The following is a 19,649-nucleotide window of genomic DNA, read 5'->3' on the forward strand; positions in this document are numbered from 1 at the left end:
TCTTCGAGCACAGACTCTACATCTCTTAGCAGGAACGTTTTTTTTGGCAGTGGGAGGAATGTGCTCAGCAAAGTGACGATCTTTCAATCTAGCCACATCCCCCACCACTGCTTCTCTAGGAACTCTTGCCTGTTCCAGCACAACAAGGCTCGCTATGATAGACTCCTGAATTTCACAAATGTCATCCTTGACTCTGGAGAACTATCCTTGAACACAACAAAAGCATTAAAAGTTGCCAAGTGGAACAAGTGAACCACTAATTTCTTATACCAAAAATAAGACTTACGAACAGCAGTGTAAGGTTCCAACCTCTGATCTACTCTATCAACACCACCCATGTGCTTATTATAGTCTAAAATGCACACAGGTTTGCGCACTTCGACAACCTGACCCCAAACAGCCACAGTTGAAGTACTCTCATCATGGATGGCACTTAGCATGTACACATCCCTCTTGTCTACAAACTTCAGAGCTAGCAGCTCATCATTCCGCAAGGCACTGTACTGTCCATTCTCAAGTTTTTTACAGACAAGCTCTCTTAGATAGCCTTTCCGATTAGAGAAGATTGTGCCACAAGCAACAGTGCCCACTCTGAACAACTCCTTGGACAACTGAACTCCAGTGTAGAAGTTCTCTACATATAAATGGTGACCTTTGTTAAACAGTCGTCTACCAAGTTCCCATACAATTTTCTCACTAACTCCAAAAGTGGGTGGACAACCAGGGGGGTCAATATTGGAATCCCTACCAGTGTCGACCCGGAAATTATAAACATATCCTGTACTACTTTCAGGCAGCATATACATCTTAATTCCATACCGTGCCCTCTTGCTAGGAATGTACTGCCTAAAAACCAAACGACTTTTGAACAGGACCAAAGACTCATCTACAGATATTTCTTTGCCTGGAACATAGATCTCTGAAAACCGATCTACCAAATGATCAAGAACAGGTCTAATCTTAAAAAGACAGTCAGAATCAGGGTGATCTCATGGCAAGGCTAAAGCATTATCTACAAAATGCAACATCCGAAGAAGAAACTCATACCGGTTACGACTCATGATGGCAGGAAATATAGCAGTTGCCATAAAGGGACTAGTAGACCAATACGAAGACAGTGATGGCTTCCTTATCAGCCCCATCAAAAAAGTTAAACCCAAGAACTTTTTCAACTCTTCCAGATTTGTGGGAATTCACCGGCTAGCTCTAGAGTGTGGCCTAAGTCTGGCAGCGCTGTCCGTCAAAAACTGCTCTGCATACAAATTAGTCTGCTCAACAATCTCTTCCAAAAATATATTGTCCATAAACAACTCAAAAAAGTTGACGGGCAAAAAGGTTTCTGTATTAACTCAACACCCTGGGAAACCAGTAAACACAGGCAACTGTGGCTGCTTCATGTTTGGTGCATTCTACGTGTCAGGTCTTCCAATGGGAAGCCTTTCAGCTTCTGGCTCCTGCACCATCGGCACATCAGTGTTCTCCTCTAAAACAGGCCCTTAATCAGCACTGAGAGTGGCTTCATCATCAGATGATTCCTCTCTGACAGAAAATTCACTTCCAGAATCTTACACTTCCTCCTCTTTCTCAGATGCAGAGTCAATCATGGTCAGAAGATGACTCTAAACACACACCAACAACCTGCTGAGTGGTCATCCTATGGCTAGCCATGATCCTTCCTATAAAAATTAACTGGACAAATGCACCACCAACAACCAGCCCTGTGTAAGATAAGTAACAAACAAAGTGTAGCTTTATCACTAAAAGTTATAAACTCAAAAACGATACTGCTCACTTGCCTGAAAAAGCTTGACTCACCAGCAAATACTCTACACAGCCACAGCAATCACCAATGATATCCCACTAAAAAGAGAAAAAAAGCAAATTACAACACAATAATCATTGCGCATAAATCTAAAGACAATTTCACACACAAGCCTGCATTCAGTACACCACCCTCAGACATGTCATTCATGCATGGCTATACTCCTTTGGAGTAAATTTATTTACTTACCTAAAACATGCAACTACGCACACAGCAGGACAACCACTGCCAAAACTGCAACAAGCCACAGCAAAGGAAGTAAAAGCTTTGAACTAGAACAAAAGAAGAAATAAACTGTTATTATCATAAATGCAAATACTTTGCCAGTTGACAAACACCCCGCCACCAACCATTTTTAAATGTTCCCTTGTATCAAGTGTTCTCTGCTTGGGGGCAGATGGGTCTACAAAAATAGACCAATCTGCCCCAAAAGGGGGCAGAACTGCCCGATGGCCTACGTTACATTGCCCCTTTGGGGGGGGGGACCCTTGCCACACACACACACACACAAATCCCTGGCCTCAAAAAAATAGGCCGATCTGCTGCCCAATAGTAATTTTTGACCCTCGAGGTCGACCCTTGCCCAAGGGGGGCCCCCAACACAAAAAAAAAGAAAACTAAAGAAAAACAAATCCCTGGCGTCTTCAAGGATTCTGCTCCCCCCTAGGGGCAGAAGGGCCTACAAAAACTAGGCCAATCTGCCCCCAAAGGGGGCAGAAATGGCCTACATTACATTGCCCCCTTTGGGGGGCAACCCTGGCCCAAGGGGCCACCCCCCACACAAAGTGCGCACACACACATGATCCCTGGTGCTATGGGGATCCTGCCCCCCTTGGGGGCAGAAAGGCCTAAAAAAATAGAGTGGCAGAGAGTGGCATACAGTAGAGTGGCATAGGCTGTAGTGGTGGAAAGTGAAGTACAGTTGCCTAGAGTGAAGTAGAATAGAGTGTCATATAGTGAAGTGATGTAGAGTGACATAGAGTGGAGTAGAGTAGATTGTCACATAATTGAGCTAATTAGCGTGTCAATGAGTGGAGTCACATGGAGTGGAGTGCTGCAGAGTGGAATGGAGTAGAGTGAAATAATGTAGAGTGGAGTCAAAGGTATAGAGTGGAGTGGGGTTGCATGGAGTAATGTAGAGTGGAGTACTATGGAGTGGAGTTTAGTTGAGTGGCTTACTGTTTCGTAGAGCTGAGTGTTGTAGAGTGGAGTGTCATAAAGTGGAGTGACATCTAGGGGGTCATTCAGACCCCGGCGGGCGGCGGGAGCCGCCCGCCTGGCGGGAACCGCCGAATGACCGCACCGCGGTCAAAAGACCGCGGCGGCCATTCTGTTTCCCGCTGGGCTGGCGGGCGACCGCCAGAAGGCCTCCCGCCAGCCCAGCGGGAAACCTCTTCCCACGAGGACGCCGGCTCCGAATGGAGCCGGTGTAGTGGGAAGGGTGCGACGGGTGCAGTTGCACCCATCGCGAATTTCAGTGTCTGCAATGCAGACACTGAAATTCTATGTGGGGCCCGCTTAAGGGGGCCCCTGCAGTGCCCATGCCATTGGCATGGGCACTGCAGGGGCCCCCAGGGGCCCCACGACACCCCTCACCGCCATCCTGTTCCTGGCGGTCGGAACCGCCAGGAACAGGATGGCGGTGAGGGGGTCGGAATCCCCCATGGCGGCGCAGCAAGCTGCGCCGCCATGGGGGATTCCTCAGGGCATCGGAAAACCGGCGGGACACCGCCGGTTTTCCTGTTCTGACCGCGGCCAAACCGCCGCGGTCAGAATGCCCTGCGGGGCACCGCCAGCCTGTTGGCGGTGCTCCCGCCAACCCCGGCGGTCCTTGACCGCCGGGGTCGGAATCAGGCCCCTAATGTTCTGGAGTAGAGTGTCGTAGAATGGAGTTGTTAGACTTGGCATCCTTGGCGTGGTCTCCCCTAACTTTTTGCCTCTGCTTCCCAGGTTGTTGATGTGTGCTGTTTTTGCTATTTTTTGATACTCTGTGCAGTTTACCACTGTCAACCAGTTCTAAAGTGAAAGTGCTCCTATGTAAAATGTATGTGTAAATAGGTTTATCCATGATTGGTATGTTTGATTTACTAGTAAGTCCCTGCTAAAGTGCACTAGTGGTGCCCAGGGCCTGTAAACCAAATGGTACTAGTGGGTCTGCAGCACTGATTGTGCCACCCACATTGGTAGTCCGGTGAACATGGCTCAGACCTGCCCCTGCCATGTCTGTGTGTGCAGTTTTAAACTGCCATATCAGCTTAGCAAGTGTACCCACTTGACAGGCCTAAGCCTTCCCTTTTCATACATGTAAGGCACCCCTACGGCAGGCCGTAGGTAGCCCCATGGGAAAGGTGCACAGTATGTTAAGGGTGGGACATGTACTGATGTGTGTTACATGTCCTAACAGTGAAATACTGCTAAATTCAGTTTTCACTGTTGCAAGGCCTGTCTCTCTTATATGTGAACCTGGGGGCTGCCTTTAAACGTCATTCAATTGCAGATTCCCTTTGAAAGCATATAGAAATGTGGTGTTTGGGGTCTCTGAACTCACAATTTAAAAATACATCTTTTAGTGAAGTTGTTTTTTAGATTGTTAGTTTGAAAATGCTACTTTTAGAAAGTAGGCATTTTCTTGCTTAAACCATTGTGTGACTCCTTCTGCTTGTGGATTCCTTGTCTTTGTCAGTTTGACAGTTGGGCAGTTTGTGAATCCCCTCTAGACAGTGAGACAAAGGGAACTGGGGTGTAGCCTGCATATCCTGATGAGCCATCTGGGCTAGAGTGGAGGCAGGAGTGATCACTTACACCTGAATGGGCTGTGCCTGCCCTTTCACAATCCAGTCTCCAACCCCAAGGTGTGTGTCTGGGTCCAGGCCTGGGCAAGGCAGGATCTTGTGAACAACAGAGACTTTTCTTTGAAGTATGCCTACTTCAAAAGTAGATGGGGGTATGAGTATTGGACCCAAAAACCCTGAAAATTAGATCACTTCAGGAACCAAGAGGAACCTCTGCCAAGGAGAAGAGCTGAAGAGCTGAGGAGAAGTGCTGCCCCTGCCTGTGATTGTGCTTTGTTGGGCTATCCTGCAGTTGCTGCTTCTGCCTGTGAAAGGGGACAAAGACTGGACTTTGTGGTATATTCTTGGTTGCGAATAATCTCCATGGGCTTGAATTGAGCTTGCCTCCTGTTTTGAAGTCTCAGGGCCATCAAAGACTTCCTCTGCCAACACCTGGACTCTCTGCTGAGACTCCTGCCCTGCCAAGTGGTGCCCTAATCAGTCCCAGGGCCCTTGAAAGGTGAAGTCGGCAGAACAAGAGCTGAAAATCCATGCACAGAACACCATGAGGGGAAACTTTCGACGCACCAACTGCAACACAGGTGATAAACAACACGCTGCCAGCTTCGCAGCTAAAATCGATGCTCCACCTACATCTCAGCTGGGAGATCGATGCATCGCAGCTAGAGAAATAATGAGCAACACCCGCTTGCAGCTGCTTCCTAACACTGTGCGACTGGATTTTCCAGGCATCGTCCCTCGGCATCAAAGTCAACCCGACTCTGCACGGATCCGTGGTGGCCCATCCGGAAAACGACGCACTGTTGACCTGACCAGAGAAGAAACAACTCAAGGCCTGAGGAAGGAATTGATGCATCTCTGCCTTTTCTGACGCACGCTCACCAGTGTGACTTTATTTATGACGCTAACCAGGTACTTTGTGCAAAAGCATTGTTTCCATTGTTTTCTATGGGGTAAAACTTGGATTCTGTTGAAAATCATTTTTTAACTTGTGTATGTTGGATTTTTGTCATTTTGGTCTTGTTTGATGTAGGCAAATATTGCCTACTTTTCTAAGCTGGTGTGGTGTCCATTTTGTAGTTTTTTCACTGTGTTACTGTGTGTGTTGCTACAAATACTTTACACATTGCTTCTGAGTTAAGCCTGCCTGCTCATGCCAAGCTACCAAGGGGGTGAGTGGGGGTTACCCAGTGCCTTTGCCCTAACTAGAGTGAGGGTTCTTGCTTGGACAGGGGTAACCTGACTGCCAACCGAAGACCCCATTTTTAACAGGAGTGTTGTACAATGGAGTGGAGTAGAGTGGAGTAAAGTGGCCTATAGTGAAATGGTATATAGTATCACAGAGTGGAGTAGAGTGGAGTAGAATAGAAGGGAGTGGAGTGGCGTAGAGTGGAGTGTCATAGAATTTAATGTTGCAAAATGGGGTAGAGTGAAGTAGCATAGAGTTGAGTTGAGTGCCATAAGTGGAGTGTCATAGAGTGGATTGTTGTAAAGTCAAGTATGCATGGTGTGGTAGTGCACTGCCATTACAGGGAAGACAGTTTCAATTGAAATTACCACTACATTTGTCCATACAGTTTTACTGCTAAAACTATTGGAGATTGTGTCACCTTGTGTACTAATTTGTTTTGATCATATTAAAATACTTGTTTCAAACACATTTCAGATTTACAAAAAATTTGATTTTGCTCTCCCAATTTTTTTAAATTCTGAAATATTTTCACAGTTCATTTACAAGCATTTACATTTTATAGTGTGTGTTTTCCTTTCCTAACCGAGTACACAGCAAGACTGTCACATAAATCCTCTCACTTTGAATCAGAGGAAGAAGAGTGAACATCAAGGGCCAGATGTAAGTAGCCTTATGCGCCTCGCAAATGGCGAAAAACGCCGTTGGCGAGGCGCAAAAGGCCTCACGCAATGCAGAAACACATTTGCGAGTCGGTACCGGCTTGCAAAATGTGTTTCCGACTCGCAAATAGGAAGGGGTGTGCCCTTCCTATTTGCGACCACAGCGCGATGTAGAGTTGATTTGTGACCGCGAAAGAGGTCGCAAATCAACTCGCAGTTACCATCCACTTGAAGTGGATGGTAACTCATTCGCAAACGGGAAGGGGTCCCCATGGGACCCCTTCCCCTTTGTGAATGCAAACAAAAATATTTTTTCAGAGCTGGCAGTGGTCCTATGGACCACTGCCTACTCTGAAAAAATAAATAAATAAGGTTTCGGTACTTTTTCTATTTGCAGCTCGTTTTCCTTTAAGGAAAACGGGCTGCAAAAAGAAAGAAAAAAAACTGTTTTATTCAAAAGCAGTCATGGACATGGTGGTCTGCTGTCTCCAGCAGGCCACCATCCCCGTGAGTGTCTAGACTCGCTATGGGGTCGCAAACTGCGACCCACCTCATAAATATTTATGAGGTGGGTCTTTGCGACCCCATAGCGAGTCGCAGAAGGTGTCTGAGACACCTTTCTGCATAACATTTTGCGAGGTGCAAATTGCGAGTCGCTATTACTAGCAATTTGCACCTCGCAAAATGTTTTCTTCCTACATCTGGCCCTAAGCTCCCTTGGACGACAGCCTGACATTTGACCTCTGTCTTTGAATGCACAGGAAATGTGACAAAATAGGAATAAAATGTAAAGGCCTATTTACAGAATGCGAGCACTCCTGGAAGAATACAGTAAACAGGCTATGGTCTATGGTAGGGACAAAAACATGTTGCACAGCTTGAAACAAATAAAGCCAGCAAATAGAAAGCAAGCAAATGTGAGTTGCAGACTACAAAGCATATGGTAGACAATGGATGGAATGCATTCCCAGGGAAGCTTTCATAATCTCCCCAAGAAGTCTTTACGCAACCAGAGAGCTATGCTGTTTGGTAGGCTTCGACCTAAAATGATGTATTGTGAGCCCAAATGACTTTCCAACTTGCAAAATATCTGTTTCAAATCAGCTTGGAATTTGGTAGTAGGAGGTGGCATGAAAGGGGCATTCCCTCTTCCTACCCAAATTTAATGGAATATATTAATGACTTATGATAGCAGCTGCACTCACATACCATGGATCTAATTCAAATTCCTTAAAGGTATCTCGTTCACAAGATGGAAGCTGTCAGTGGGAACAGCTCCCACTTTGCAAATTAGTCCTTTTGGCATGGGGGTGGGGCAAACAGCGGAGCAGAGGACCACTACAGTCACCACTTATGTCATACACTGAGTCAACACTTATTTTTTCAAGGAGCCTCTATGTCTTTAAGGGTCAGGGTCTGCTTTAACAAAATTCTGGCATGCAGGGATTTTAATTCAGAGATGGAGGTTTGACGTCCCTCCTACCCAGCCATACTGCAATGACAGTCAATCGCATCTCAATAACTTTAAGGAGGTAGGAATTTTTTGTGTCTCTCTGCATATGAGCATTGTGTGATGTGACTAATCCATACATCAGTCACATTCCAAAATGAGAGTGGGAAGACAAAGCAGTCTGAGTGAAAAACAAAACGCAAACTACTTCACATCTCCATTGAAGTACATTTGGCCCTTAAAGGTTATAGGTTTCATAACTTGTGCCAAAATGATGAACTATGCTGCCATCTCAAATGTAGCAAGAAGTCATTGTAGCTGTACTTTTGTCCCAAGCTCCTTCTTATGTTTACGCAGTTCCCATTTATTCATGTACAGAGAGACCTTCTCTATAAATGCCTATTGTTTCCCATCTGTCTCTCTTTTGATACAACTCCTTCTCTCTCCCAAGGTTCACCAGTACTGGTTGGATGACATGTACCTCAATAATCGCCTGGCCCTTCCAGTGAATTCAAGCCCAGCTGTGATATTTGCTCGCCGGAACTTCCAGGATGTGAACGACCAGCTAAGGTATCCCACAAGTATACAACTTTGCTTCCAGTGTGTATGAAAGCATGTGGTCATGGGACAGTGCACATCATTGTGTTCATGGATTCCCACACAGCTGTCAATCAATAGTTTGTGACATGAGCCCATTTATGGAAGGTACAAAAATTTCCTAACGTCACCCTTACTGTTTGTTATTAAATTGGTGTCAGCAATGTGTGCTAAAAGTGTGATTGTCATCCCACTTGACATGTAGACTTACTATGAGCAAGTCTACCAAAAGCTTATTTTTTTAAAACAAAATACAAGGTAGGGAGCTGGAAGAGTTTCATATGAACCCACCATCTATTCTGCCAACAGCTGGAGCTTCCAAATATCAAGGCTGCCTAGTCCTGATTCCACCTCCTGCATCTTATAAATGTAATCTGGTCCCAAAACTAGATGCAGGAACCCCGCCCAAGCAGCCACTAGCAAATATAAATAGTGAGTTTATCTCTGGGAGACTGCAGACATGTCATATCAGATGTACCTTATAGGTCAGTTCTTTTAATTATAAATATTATCATAATATTACTACAATTTAAATCCAGGCCTTAAGTCAACCAATTCCTGATTCCATGATCTACATTACAAACGCCCTTCATAAGTACTCTTAACAGGGGTACCAAATGCAGGACCCCCACAGAAACTGGTAAGGAGATAACATACACCATCCAGCACCAATGATCCACTGTGATCCAGTTGTCATTGCTCGTGGCAGTCTAATATTCAATGGATCAGTTAGTAGTCAAACATCTCAGCCTAAATCATGAAGTCCACCACTACACTAGCCTTTATCTCACTGAGTACGTCCCATCACTGACTCCTCTGCTTAATCCATTTGTCAACCTCTGGCAACCAGTTCTGAGCAAGTGCATAGTTACCCTCCTCTTCTTGAGCACTATCCCTAACATCTTAAATTGCCTGGTTGGCCAGTTTCCCTTTCTTCCTTTTGGAAAGAAGTCCAAACAAGCAGTGTTGAAGCGTGAACTGTACCACTAGAGGTAAACTTAAATCTGGAAGAAATTGCTTTACCATTGGTTGTACAAGAATAACTGCTATATATTTTCTTCTTAATGCTTTTTATAAACCTATTTGGAAAGAGAATCCTTAAACTTGTTCTGAGTGGTGTCTCTAAAGTCTAACTTATGTTATCAATAAGTAAGGACATGAGTAATGACAGCCAGAAACGAGTGTTTGGCGCCACTCACTCAGCAGCTATAAGAAACAGTTGTCAAAAACTCCTTTGCTTGGCTTGTGGTTTTTCTAATAATCTGATTACATTTCAAGGGAACGGGTGAAGATCTTTTTCACAGTGGTGTTAGCCAGACATCCTATTGGACAAACGGAGAATAATTCAAGGCCTTAGACAAAGCTTTAGACTGTCATTTCTCCACCTACACAATCCTGGGTGGTGACTGACATCAGTGCATACTGCCAGGCGCAGTATTTATAAGTTGCTTTATTACAGCACCATTCCAAATTTCGGAGCTTGGAAGAGTGGATCACACCGTAACAACAAGTATTTTCCCCACTTCCCATTATATCCTATGGGGATCGTAATACGGCGGACAGGATATCCATCACGTTAGTGATGGAGTATTCCATCCGCCAAATTCTAACTCAGGCACTTGGTCTCAGTTATAATCCCAGGCTGGATACAAACTTCTTTTTCTGCCCTAATCAGCCAATGCGTAGGAGTGGGAATGGAAGCCTACATTTGCGCAGAAATTTGAGCGTCCGCCCCATTCACTCACTTTTGAGGCTTTCTAAAGTCAATGATATAGGGTCAAATATCTGTAATGTGCTGGTACCATAAAAAGGTTAAAACAAGTATTTCTATGAAGTAGTTGGAATTTTAGCTTTTCCTTCAGTTTCTGCAACAGGCCTCTGTCTCTGCATCACATGATGCCCAGCCAGATAAAGGTACTGGCAGGTTTGGCGCGCACCTCGCTCCTGGATATTTCGAATAATTTGGTAGTGGGGATCCAACAGTGAGCAAAACAGCACACACGTCCTTTCTCAAAATACAGCACATTTATGCATTTTGCAAAGGTAGTACCCATTTACGTGCACAACACATGCACCAGGCGAAATAATGTTTCATTTAGTGATTGTTGCCACTTACACTTCAGCATTTACATACGTATTTTTTTGTTTTGTTTTGGTTTAGGTATATAGGCATTAGTATATTATATAGATCCAGCATTCAAGGGGAGCACCTTAATACTGCACATTATGGGTGGGGAGTTCAAGATACAAAATCGTGTGCATTAAGTGGGTATTTACATTGTTTAACTACATCTCACGCTTACAAATGCATTTCAAGTCATTGCATTTTAAGTAAAGGGTGATTAAGTACATAATCGCGCTCGTATGCACTACAGCTAAGCCCAGCCCGTACATAGGCCCATATTTATACTTTTTTTGCGCCGCATTTACGGCATTTAGTGACGCAAAAGTGGGGCAAACTTGCAAAATACAATTTTGAAAGTTTGAGCCGTTTTTGCGTCAAAAAGCCACGCAAATGCGGCGCTAATAAAGAATAAATATGGGCTATAGGCCCTCATTCCAACCCTGGCGGTCTCTGACCGCCAGGGCGGAGGGCAGAGGAAGTACCGCCAACAGGCTGGCCGTGCTTCCAGGGCTATTCTGACCGTCAGAAAAGGGGAACCGGCGGTTTCCCGCCGGTTTTCCCCTGGCCCAGGGAATCCTCCATGGGGGCGCTGCTTGCAGCGCCGCCATGGGGATTCCGACCCCCTTCCCGCCAGCCTGTTTCTGGCGGTTTTCACCGCCAGAACCAGGATGGCGGGAAAGGGTGTCGTGGGGCCCCTGGGGGCCCCTGCACTGCCCATGCCACTGGCATGGGCAGTGCAGGGGCCCCCTAACAGGGCCCCATACAGATTTTCACTGTCTTCTTTGCAGACAGTGAAAATCGCGACGGGTGCCACTGCACCCGTCGCACCCCTGCAACTCCGCCGGCTCCATTCGGAGCCGTCTTACTCGTTGCAGGGGCTTTCCTGCTGGGCTGGCGGGCGATCTTCTGGCGATCGCCCGCCAGCCCAGCTGGAAAGTTAAAATGACCCTTGCGGTCTTATGACCGCGGTGCGGTCTTTCGGCGGTTTCCGACCGGCGGGCGGCACCCGCCGCCCGCCGAAGTCGGAATGAGGGCCATAGTGTCTTAGAGTGACAGCTTAGCCAAAGGACCAACTGCTAAAAATTCTTCCTTAAAGGGCCCATCAGGCCCATATCTTCTTTGTTCTATGTTAATGCAAAGATGTGTTCGGTATACTTGATTTGTTATACAGTGTGTATAGGTGTTTTTTTGTCCATGCTTGCCTATTCTTTTTCTTGCATTTGGAATTTAACAAAATGCGCCTTATATTTCCCCCTAGAATTCCACAGTTTTTCTTTTTTTCCATTCACTGGAAATGACAACTCTTCAGTCTATGTCAGTGTCTTTTATAGACTGTCACATAAGAGAATGGATAATCCCAAGCAATATGGTGAGGGGGAAGTTTTTTCTTAGAGAAGTGTTGGTGATGCTTTCCATACAACTTGATGTTCATGAAATGGTTAGAATCCCCCACCAGGGGTGTGGGAAAATCCAACCCAGATCTGGTCCTATTAAGGTGATTTAAGGTCAGCCAAGTCAGCAAGAGGAACTGTCAAGAACAGTAATTAAAAATACAAAATTCGCCTTGAGTGGCAGTGAAATACATATTAGTCCCATACTTAAGAATAAGCCATTCTAATGAGTTAGCAAGAGCGTTAACTCCTCAAGATATTTTAACATGCAAGGGATGGTGGCCTCACTGTGGCATCTGGCAAACTATGGAAGGTGAAGAATGGTGTTGTTTACCTTATAGGTCAGCCGGATCCTGTTTCTATAAATAACCAAAAGACAAACTTCTACTGACAATCTTGGCAACACCCCCCCCCCCCCCCCCCCCCCCCACGTTGCAGGGTTATTTGAGTGAGCGTGGACTGAGTGATGTTAGCTTCCTGCATTGCCAGGGATATCCTGAGGATTTTTTTCCTAAACCCTGCTTCAGATTTAGGATTATTTGTGTAACTTCCTGATATTCCTGAGAGTTTACCGCAGCACCCTTTTCCTTACATTCCCCTTTTCACAGGTTTTGTATGTGCCCTGGGTCGGAGTTACTACACTGGGTTTGTGTCACTTATGACAAAATGGCAGATTTGAAATGCCTTGGTTCCTCGCTTTCTGAGTTAAGATTGCAGACAGAATTTGTATGTTTTGAAAATAATCCCCAAAAATGCACCTAATGCAAAATATGAGACAACGTGATAAAGGATCCAAAACAGAAGACAATTACATTGATTTTTAAAACATTATTTGTTCGCGGCAGTGGTTTCTTATTTGAAAATCTTGAAACATTTTTTCCCTCAAGTATTTCACGCTGATCTAAAACCTTTTTTCAAAAATACTATAATTCAATATCGGCAAATAACAAAAATGTAATGCAATTCTTTAAAAATCACACTATACGAAACCGGCTGTTGACCCTTTCAAGGAAGATAAAGTGACATCCTAATGTATTAGAAGACAAACAAACTGCAGCTCAGATGTACTAATTAATGAGAAAGGGCATATTCTGGAATCTGGAGGCCAGGCACCAATTTGATTATGTGCAGAGTGTAGCACAGAGTGCACACCGGTACCAGCAGTTCCAAAAAAAATAGCATGGCCTAGTGAACACGTGCACCCTGCCAGTGTGTGCACAAGTGCAGGAGAAGGTCAGCATCAACACAGAGTTTTACCGACGCAGCATGGCTTGGTGTTGCAGGCCTGCATAATTCCTGGGAGTGTGTGAAAAGGTTCTCAGGATGGCAGGTGTAGACTCAGTCTGCGCCCCCTCTCACGGGGTCCTTCAGAAAGGGGTGCAGTGTGATTGCACTTCCCATGGGGACGCAGAAATAATACCTTAGGGTTCCTGGAATAGTCCCTTTCTCCTCAAAAGGCCCATTGGAGTGACAAGCTGCACACATCCATCCTAGTGGTGGTGGACAATCAGAGTATCCCTTAGGGGCCAGCGTGGCTTTTTATTTACATTAGGTCAGAGATCAAGATTATGATACGTAATAGGGCAAAGGGATTAATTAATTAAAAAGTCATAAGCCACGTAAGTGGAGAATCAAGCGCTGTGTCAGGGGTAAGTGAGTTTACAGGAGAGTACTGAAAGAGAAATCAAAAGGGGGCAGCCTTATTCCGAAAGACTTATTAATCCAGAGCTTGAAGGTGAAGCCAGAGAAAGAACACAATCATGTGGAAGTTTGAATTCATTGTTTACCTTTGAGTAGAAAATAAGTTGGCTTGCAATGATTCGTCTATTTTCTTGGTATTATGGGTTTCTTCCTTAGCTAGCGAGGTGTGTTAAGTTTCAGTGCCTTAAAAATGATACGAGCTGACATGAGTAGCCAGCCAGTATGACTAGAGAGTGAGCCAATCATATTTGATTAGTACTGGTATAATGATATCAAATTTCTTCGCGACTGTGAACAATCTCACAGCAGTATTCATGGATAGCTTATAATTGGTGGAGAGAGAGAGAGAGAGAGAGAGAGAGAGAGAGAGAGAGAGAGAGAGAGAGAGAGAGAGAGAGAGAGAGAGAGAGAGAGAGAGAGAGAGAGAAACTTCAGTAAGTACTGTCTACGCAAGTCCCTCAAAGTGCACAGCAACATATTTTATATATATATATATATCTATAATGCAATGTTGTCATATTGGGTTCACATATGTTGCCTTTTCTGCGTTTGTCATTATCCCTCTATACATCTGTGAGAAGTGACTCGTCCCTTTTTTCATGTTTCTATAGGTTTGCTGCCAACCTCATCTCAGGAGTGCTCGATTACAAAGCTCTACTGGACATGTGAGTAAACCATGAGTTTGAAGGTGCTAGGGAAGTGTCAAGGATCACGTTATGTAAATTAACCATCATATAAAAAGGATGTTACCGTTTTTTGCACTAAATGCAACTTGGGTTGGCATAATTTACTTATTTTGACATTTTGTACTGTGCCGCACCACCACTTTGAAAGCATATTGAGAATATAGGCTTTCAAATGGACTTAAGGCCACAAATTGAAATGGCTCTGTGATAATTATTTTAAAAAAATAATAAGATTTGGTGCTTGTGAGAAAGTAGCCTCTTTCTAGCCTTGTTACCCCCACTTTTGGCCTGTTTGTGAGTGTATGTCAGGATGTTTGTCACTGTTTTCACTGTCTCACTGGGATCCTGATGGCTAGGCCCCAGTGCTCATAGTGAAAACACTATGTTTTCAGTATGTTTGTTATGTGTCACTGGGACCCTGCTAGTCAGGTCCCCAGTGCTCATAAGGTTGTGGCCTATATGTATGTGTCACTGGGACCCTGTCACACAGGGCCCCAGTGCTCATAGGTGTGCATGTATATGTTCCCTGTGTGGTGCCTAACTGTCTCACTGAGGCTCTTCTCACTGAGGCTCTGCTAACCAGAACCTCAGTGGTTATGCTCTCTCATTTCTTTTCCAAATTGTCACTAACAGGCTAGTGACCATTTTTACCAATTTACATTGGCTTACTGGAACACCCTTATAATTCCCTAGTATATGGTACTGAGGTACCCAGGGTATTGGGGTTCCAGGAGATCCCTATGGGCTGCAGCATTTCTTTTGCCACCCATAGGGAGCTCTGACAATTCTTACACAGGCCTGCCACTGCAGCCTGAGTGAAATAACGTCCACGTTATTTCACAGCCATTTTACACTGCACTTAAGTAACTTATAAGTCACCTATATGTCTAACCTTTATCTGGTAAAGGTTAGGTGCAAAGTTACTTAGTGTGAGGGCACCCTGGCACTAGCCAAGGTGCCCCCACATTGTTCAGAGCCAATTCCCTGAACTTTGTGAGTGCGGGGACACCATTACACGCGCGCACTACATATAGGCACTTCCCTATATGTAGCTTCACCATGGTAACTCCGAATATGGCCATGTAACATGTCTATGATCATGGAATTGCCCCCTCTATACCATCCTGGCATAGTTGGCACAATCCCATGATCCCAGTGGTCTGTAGAACAGACCCTGGTACTGCCAAACTGCCCTTCCTGGGGTTTCACTGCAGCTGCTGCTGCTGCCAACCCCTCAGACAGGCAGCTGCCCTCCTGGGGTCCAGCCAGGCCTGGCCCAGGATGGCAGAACAAAGAACTTCCTCTGAGAGAGGGTGTGACACCCTCTCCCTTTGGAAAATGGTGTGAAGGCAGGGGAGGAGTAGCCTCCACCAGCCTCTGGAAATGCTTTGTTGGGCACAGAGGTGCCCAATTCTGCATAAGCCAGTCTACACCGGTTCAGGGACCCCTTAGCCCCTGCTCTGGCGCGAAACTGGACAAAGGAAAGGGGAGTGACCACTCCCCTGACCTGCACCTCCCCTGGGAGGTGTCCAGAGCTCCTCCAGTGTGCTCCAGACCTCTGCCATCTTGGAAACAGAGGTGCTGCTGGCACACTGGACTGCTCTGAGTGGCCAGTGCCACCAGGTGACGTCAGAGACTCCTGCTGATAGGCTCCTTCAGGTGTTAGTAGCCTATCCTCTCTCCTAGGTAGCCAAACCCTCTTTTCTGGCTATTTAGGGTCTCTGTCTCTGGGGAAACTTTAGATAACGAATGCATGAGCTCAGCCGAGTTCCTCTGCATCTCTCTCTTCACCTTCTGATAAGGAAACGACCGCTGACCGCGCTGGAAGCCTGCAAACCTGCAACATAGTAGCAAAGACGACTACTGCAACTCTGTAACGCTGATCCTGCCGCCTTCTCGACTGTTTTCCTGCTTGTGCATGCTGTGGGGGTAGTCTGCCTCCTCTCTGCACCAGAAGCTCCGAAGAAATCTCCCGTGGGTCGACGGAATCTTCCCCCTGCAACCGCAGGCACCAAAAAGCTGCATTACCGGTCCCTTGGGTCTCCTCTCAGCACGACGAGCGAGGTCCCTCGAATCCAGCGACTCTGTCCAAGTGACCCACACGGTCCAGTGACTCTTCAGTCCAAGTTTGGTGGAGGTAAGTCCTTGCCTCACCTTGCTGGGCTGCATTGCTGGGAACCGCGACTTTGCAAGCTACTCCAGCCCCTGTGCACTTCCGGCGGAAATCCTTTGTGCACAGCCAAGCCTGGGTCCACGGCACTCTAACCTGCATTGCACGACTTTCTAAGTTGGTCTCCGGCGACGTGGGACTCCTTTGTGCAACTTCGGCGAGCACCGTTTCACGCATCCTCGTAGTGCCTGTTTCTGGCACTTCTCTGGGAGCTACCTGCTTCAGTGAGGGCTCTTTGTCTTGCTCAATGTCCCCTCTCTCTTCAGGTCCAATTTGCGACCTCCTGGTCCCTCCTGGGCCCCAGCAGCGTCCAAAAACGCCAAACGCACGATTTGCGCCTAGCAAGGCTTGTTGGCGTCCTTTTGGCGGGAAGACACTTCTGCATGACTCTCCACGGCAAGAGCAATCGGTCCACCAAAGGGGAAGTCTCTAGCCCTTTTCGTTCCTGCAGAAACCTCAGCTTCTTCTGTCCAGTCGAAGCTTCTTTGCACCCGCAGCTGGCATTTCCTGGGCATCTGCCCATCTCCGACTTGCTTGTGACTTTTGGACTTGGTCCCCTTGTTCCACAGGTACCCTAGATTGGAAATCCACAGTTGTTGCATTGCTGGTTTGTGTCTTTCCTGCATTATTCCTCTAACGCGACTCTTTTGTCCTTAGGGGAACTTTAGTGCACTTTGCACTCACTTTTCAGGGTCTTGGGGAGGGTTATTTTTCTAACTCTCACTATTTTCTAATAGTCCCAGCGACCCTCTACAAGGCCACATAGGTTTGGGGTCCATTCGTGGTTCGCATTCCACTTTTGGAGTATATGGTTTGTGTTGCCCCTATCCCTATGTTTCCCCATTGCATCCTATTGTAACTATACATTGTTTGCACTGTTTTCTAAGACTATACTGCATATTTTTGCTATTGTGTATATATATCTTGTGTATATTTCCTATCCTCTCACTGAGGGTACACTCTAAGATACTTTGGCATATTGTCATAAAAATAAAGTACCTTTATTTTTAGTATAACTGTGTATTGTATTTTCTTATGATATTGTGCATATGACACTAAGTGGTACTGTAGTAGCTTCACACGTCTCCTAGTTCAGCCTAAGCTGCTCTGCTAAGCTACCATTATCTATCAGCCTAAGCTGCTAGACACCCTATACACTAATAAGGGATAACTGGGACTATGCAAGGTGCAAGTACCCCTTGGTACTCACTACAAGCCAGTCCAGCCTCCTACATTGGTTGTGCAGCGGTGGGATAAGTGCTTGAGACTACTTACCACTCTTGTCATTGTACTTTTCATAAGAGAAAAATATACAAAACAAGGTCAGGGTATATACACATAGCCAAAAAGTTTTGCATTTCCTCTTTTCACTCTTTTCTAAGTGCTGAAAAGTACTTCTAAACTTTCAAAAAGTTCTTAAAAGTTAAAAAAGTTTTTTTCTGTCTTTCTAAAAAGTTCTGAAAACTTTTTTCTCATTTTCTATCACTTTAACTCTCTCTAAAAAATGTCTGGCACAGGCCAAAGTGTTGATCTGTCCAAACTTGCATATGACAACCTTAGCTGGAAAAGAGCAAGGAGTCTCTGTATAGAGAGAGGTTTGAGTGTAGGGAAAAATCCTTCCTTGGAACTGTTACTTAACATGCTTAGAGAACAGGATAAGGCCATAGGTGCCCCATCTGTTGAAAAAGTACCTAATAGTTCCCAATCTGATTCAGGGACTCCCCCAGGAAAAGATTCAGGAAAGAAACTTCCTAGCCTGCCCATTACTAGACAATCTAGCATAGATGGTAATGATGATGAGCCACACCAAATAAATAGTGTTGTCTCACATCATGGCAAAAGCATTTATTCTCGCCATACTGGTAGTAATGTTTCTGTAAACCAAGCTGTTAGGGTGGCTTCTGTAAGGGACAGGTCTCCTTCTGTTCATTCCCATCATAGCTCTGTTTCTAGAAATGTCCCTCCCACCAACCCTGATGACAGAATGTTAGAGAGGGAACTCAATAAGTTGAGGGTGGAACAAACCAGACTGAAGCTTAAAAAGCAACAGCTGGATTTGGATAGACAGTCTTTTGAATTAGAGAAGGAAAGACAGAAGTTGGGTTTAGATACCCATGGTGGCAGCAGCAGTATTCCCCATAGTCATCCTGCAAAAGAGGATGATTCCAGGAATCTGCACAAGATAGTTCCCCCTTATAAGGAGGGGGATGACATTAACAAGTGGTTTGCTGCACTGGAGAGGGCCTGTGTTGTACAGGATGTCCCTCAAAGGCAGTGGGCTGCTATCCTATGGCTATCATTTAGTGGAAAAGGTAGGGATAGGCTCCTTACTGTGAAAGAAAATGATGCTAATAATTTCCATGTTCTTAAGAATGCACTCCTGGATGGTTATGGCTTAACCACTGAACAGTACAGGATAAAGTTCAGAGAGACCAAAAAGGAGTCTTCACAAGACTGGGTTGATTTCATTGACCAGGCAGTGAAGGCCTTGGAGGGGTGGTTACATGGCAGTAAAGTTACTGATTATGAAAGCCTGTATAACACAATCCTGAGAGAGCATATACTTAATAATTGTGTGTCTGATTTGTTGCACCAGTACCTGGTAGACTCTGATCTGACCTCTCCCCAAGAATTGGGAAAGAAGGCAGACAAATGGGTCAGAACAAGGGTGAACAGAAAAGTTCATACAGGGGGTGACAAAGATGGCAATAAGAAGAAAGATGGTGAAAAATCTCAAGATAAGCATGGGGATAAGGGTAAAACCAAAGATCCCACTTCAAATCTTAAACACTCTTCAGAGGGTGGGGATAAAACAAATTCTTCCTCTTCTTCCCAACCTGCACACATTAAAAAGCCTTGGTGCTTTGTGTGTAAAAATAGAGGCCATAGGCCAGGGGATAAGTCCTGTCCAGGTAAACCCCCTGAGCCTACCACCACTAATACATCAAGCTCTAGTGCCCCTAGCAGTAGTGGTACTAGTGGTGGGACTGCTGGCAACAGTCAAGCAAAGGGTGTAGTTGGGTTCACTTATGGGTCCATAGTGGAAACTGATGTAATCAGTCCC

The 19,649-nt window shown here is 45.5% G+C and overlaps 1 protein-coding gene across 1 annotated transcript in view; it reads left to right on the top strand.

Annotated features, from left to right (window-relative positions):
- CHAT (choline O-acetyltransferase) overlaps positions 1 to 19,649 on the top strand; it is a 337,302-nt gene that overhangs the window by 45,244 nt on the left and 272,409 nt on the right. The window contains exons 2-3 of the mRNA XM_069242500.1: positions 8,367 to 8,485; positions 14,341 to 14,394. Of these exons, the coding sequence (XP_069098601.1) occupies positions 8,367 to 8,485; positions 14,341 to 14,394 (173 nt within the window). The remainder of the gene's footprint in view (positions 1 to 8,366; positions 8,486 to 14,340; positions 14,395 to 19,649) is intronic.

Source organism: Pleurodeles waltl, chromosome 6 (genome assembly GCF_031143425.1).
Source record: "Pleurodeles waltl isolate 20211129_DDA chromosome 6, aPleWal1.hap1.20221129, whole genome shotgun sequence".
In the NCBI taxonomy this organism is placed as follows: domain Eukaryota; kingdom Metazoa; phylum Chordata; class Amphibia; order Caudata; family Salamandridae; genus Pleurodeles; species Pleurodeles waltl.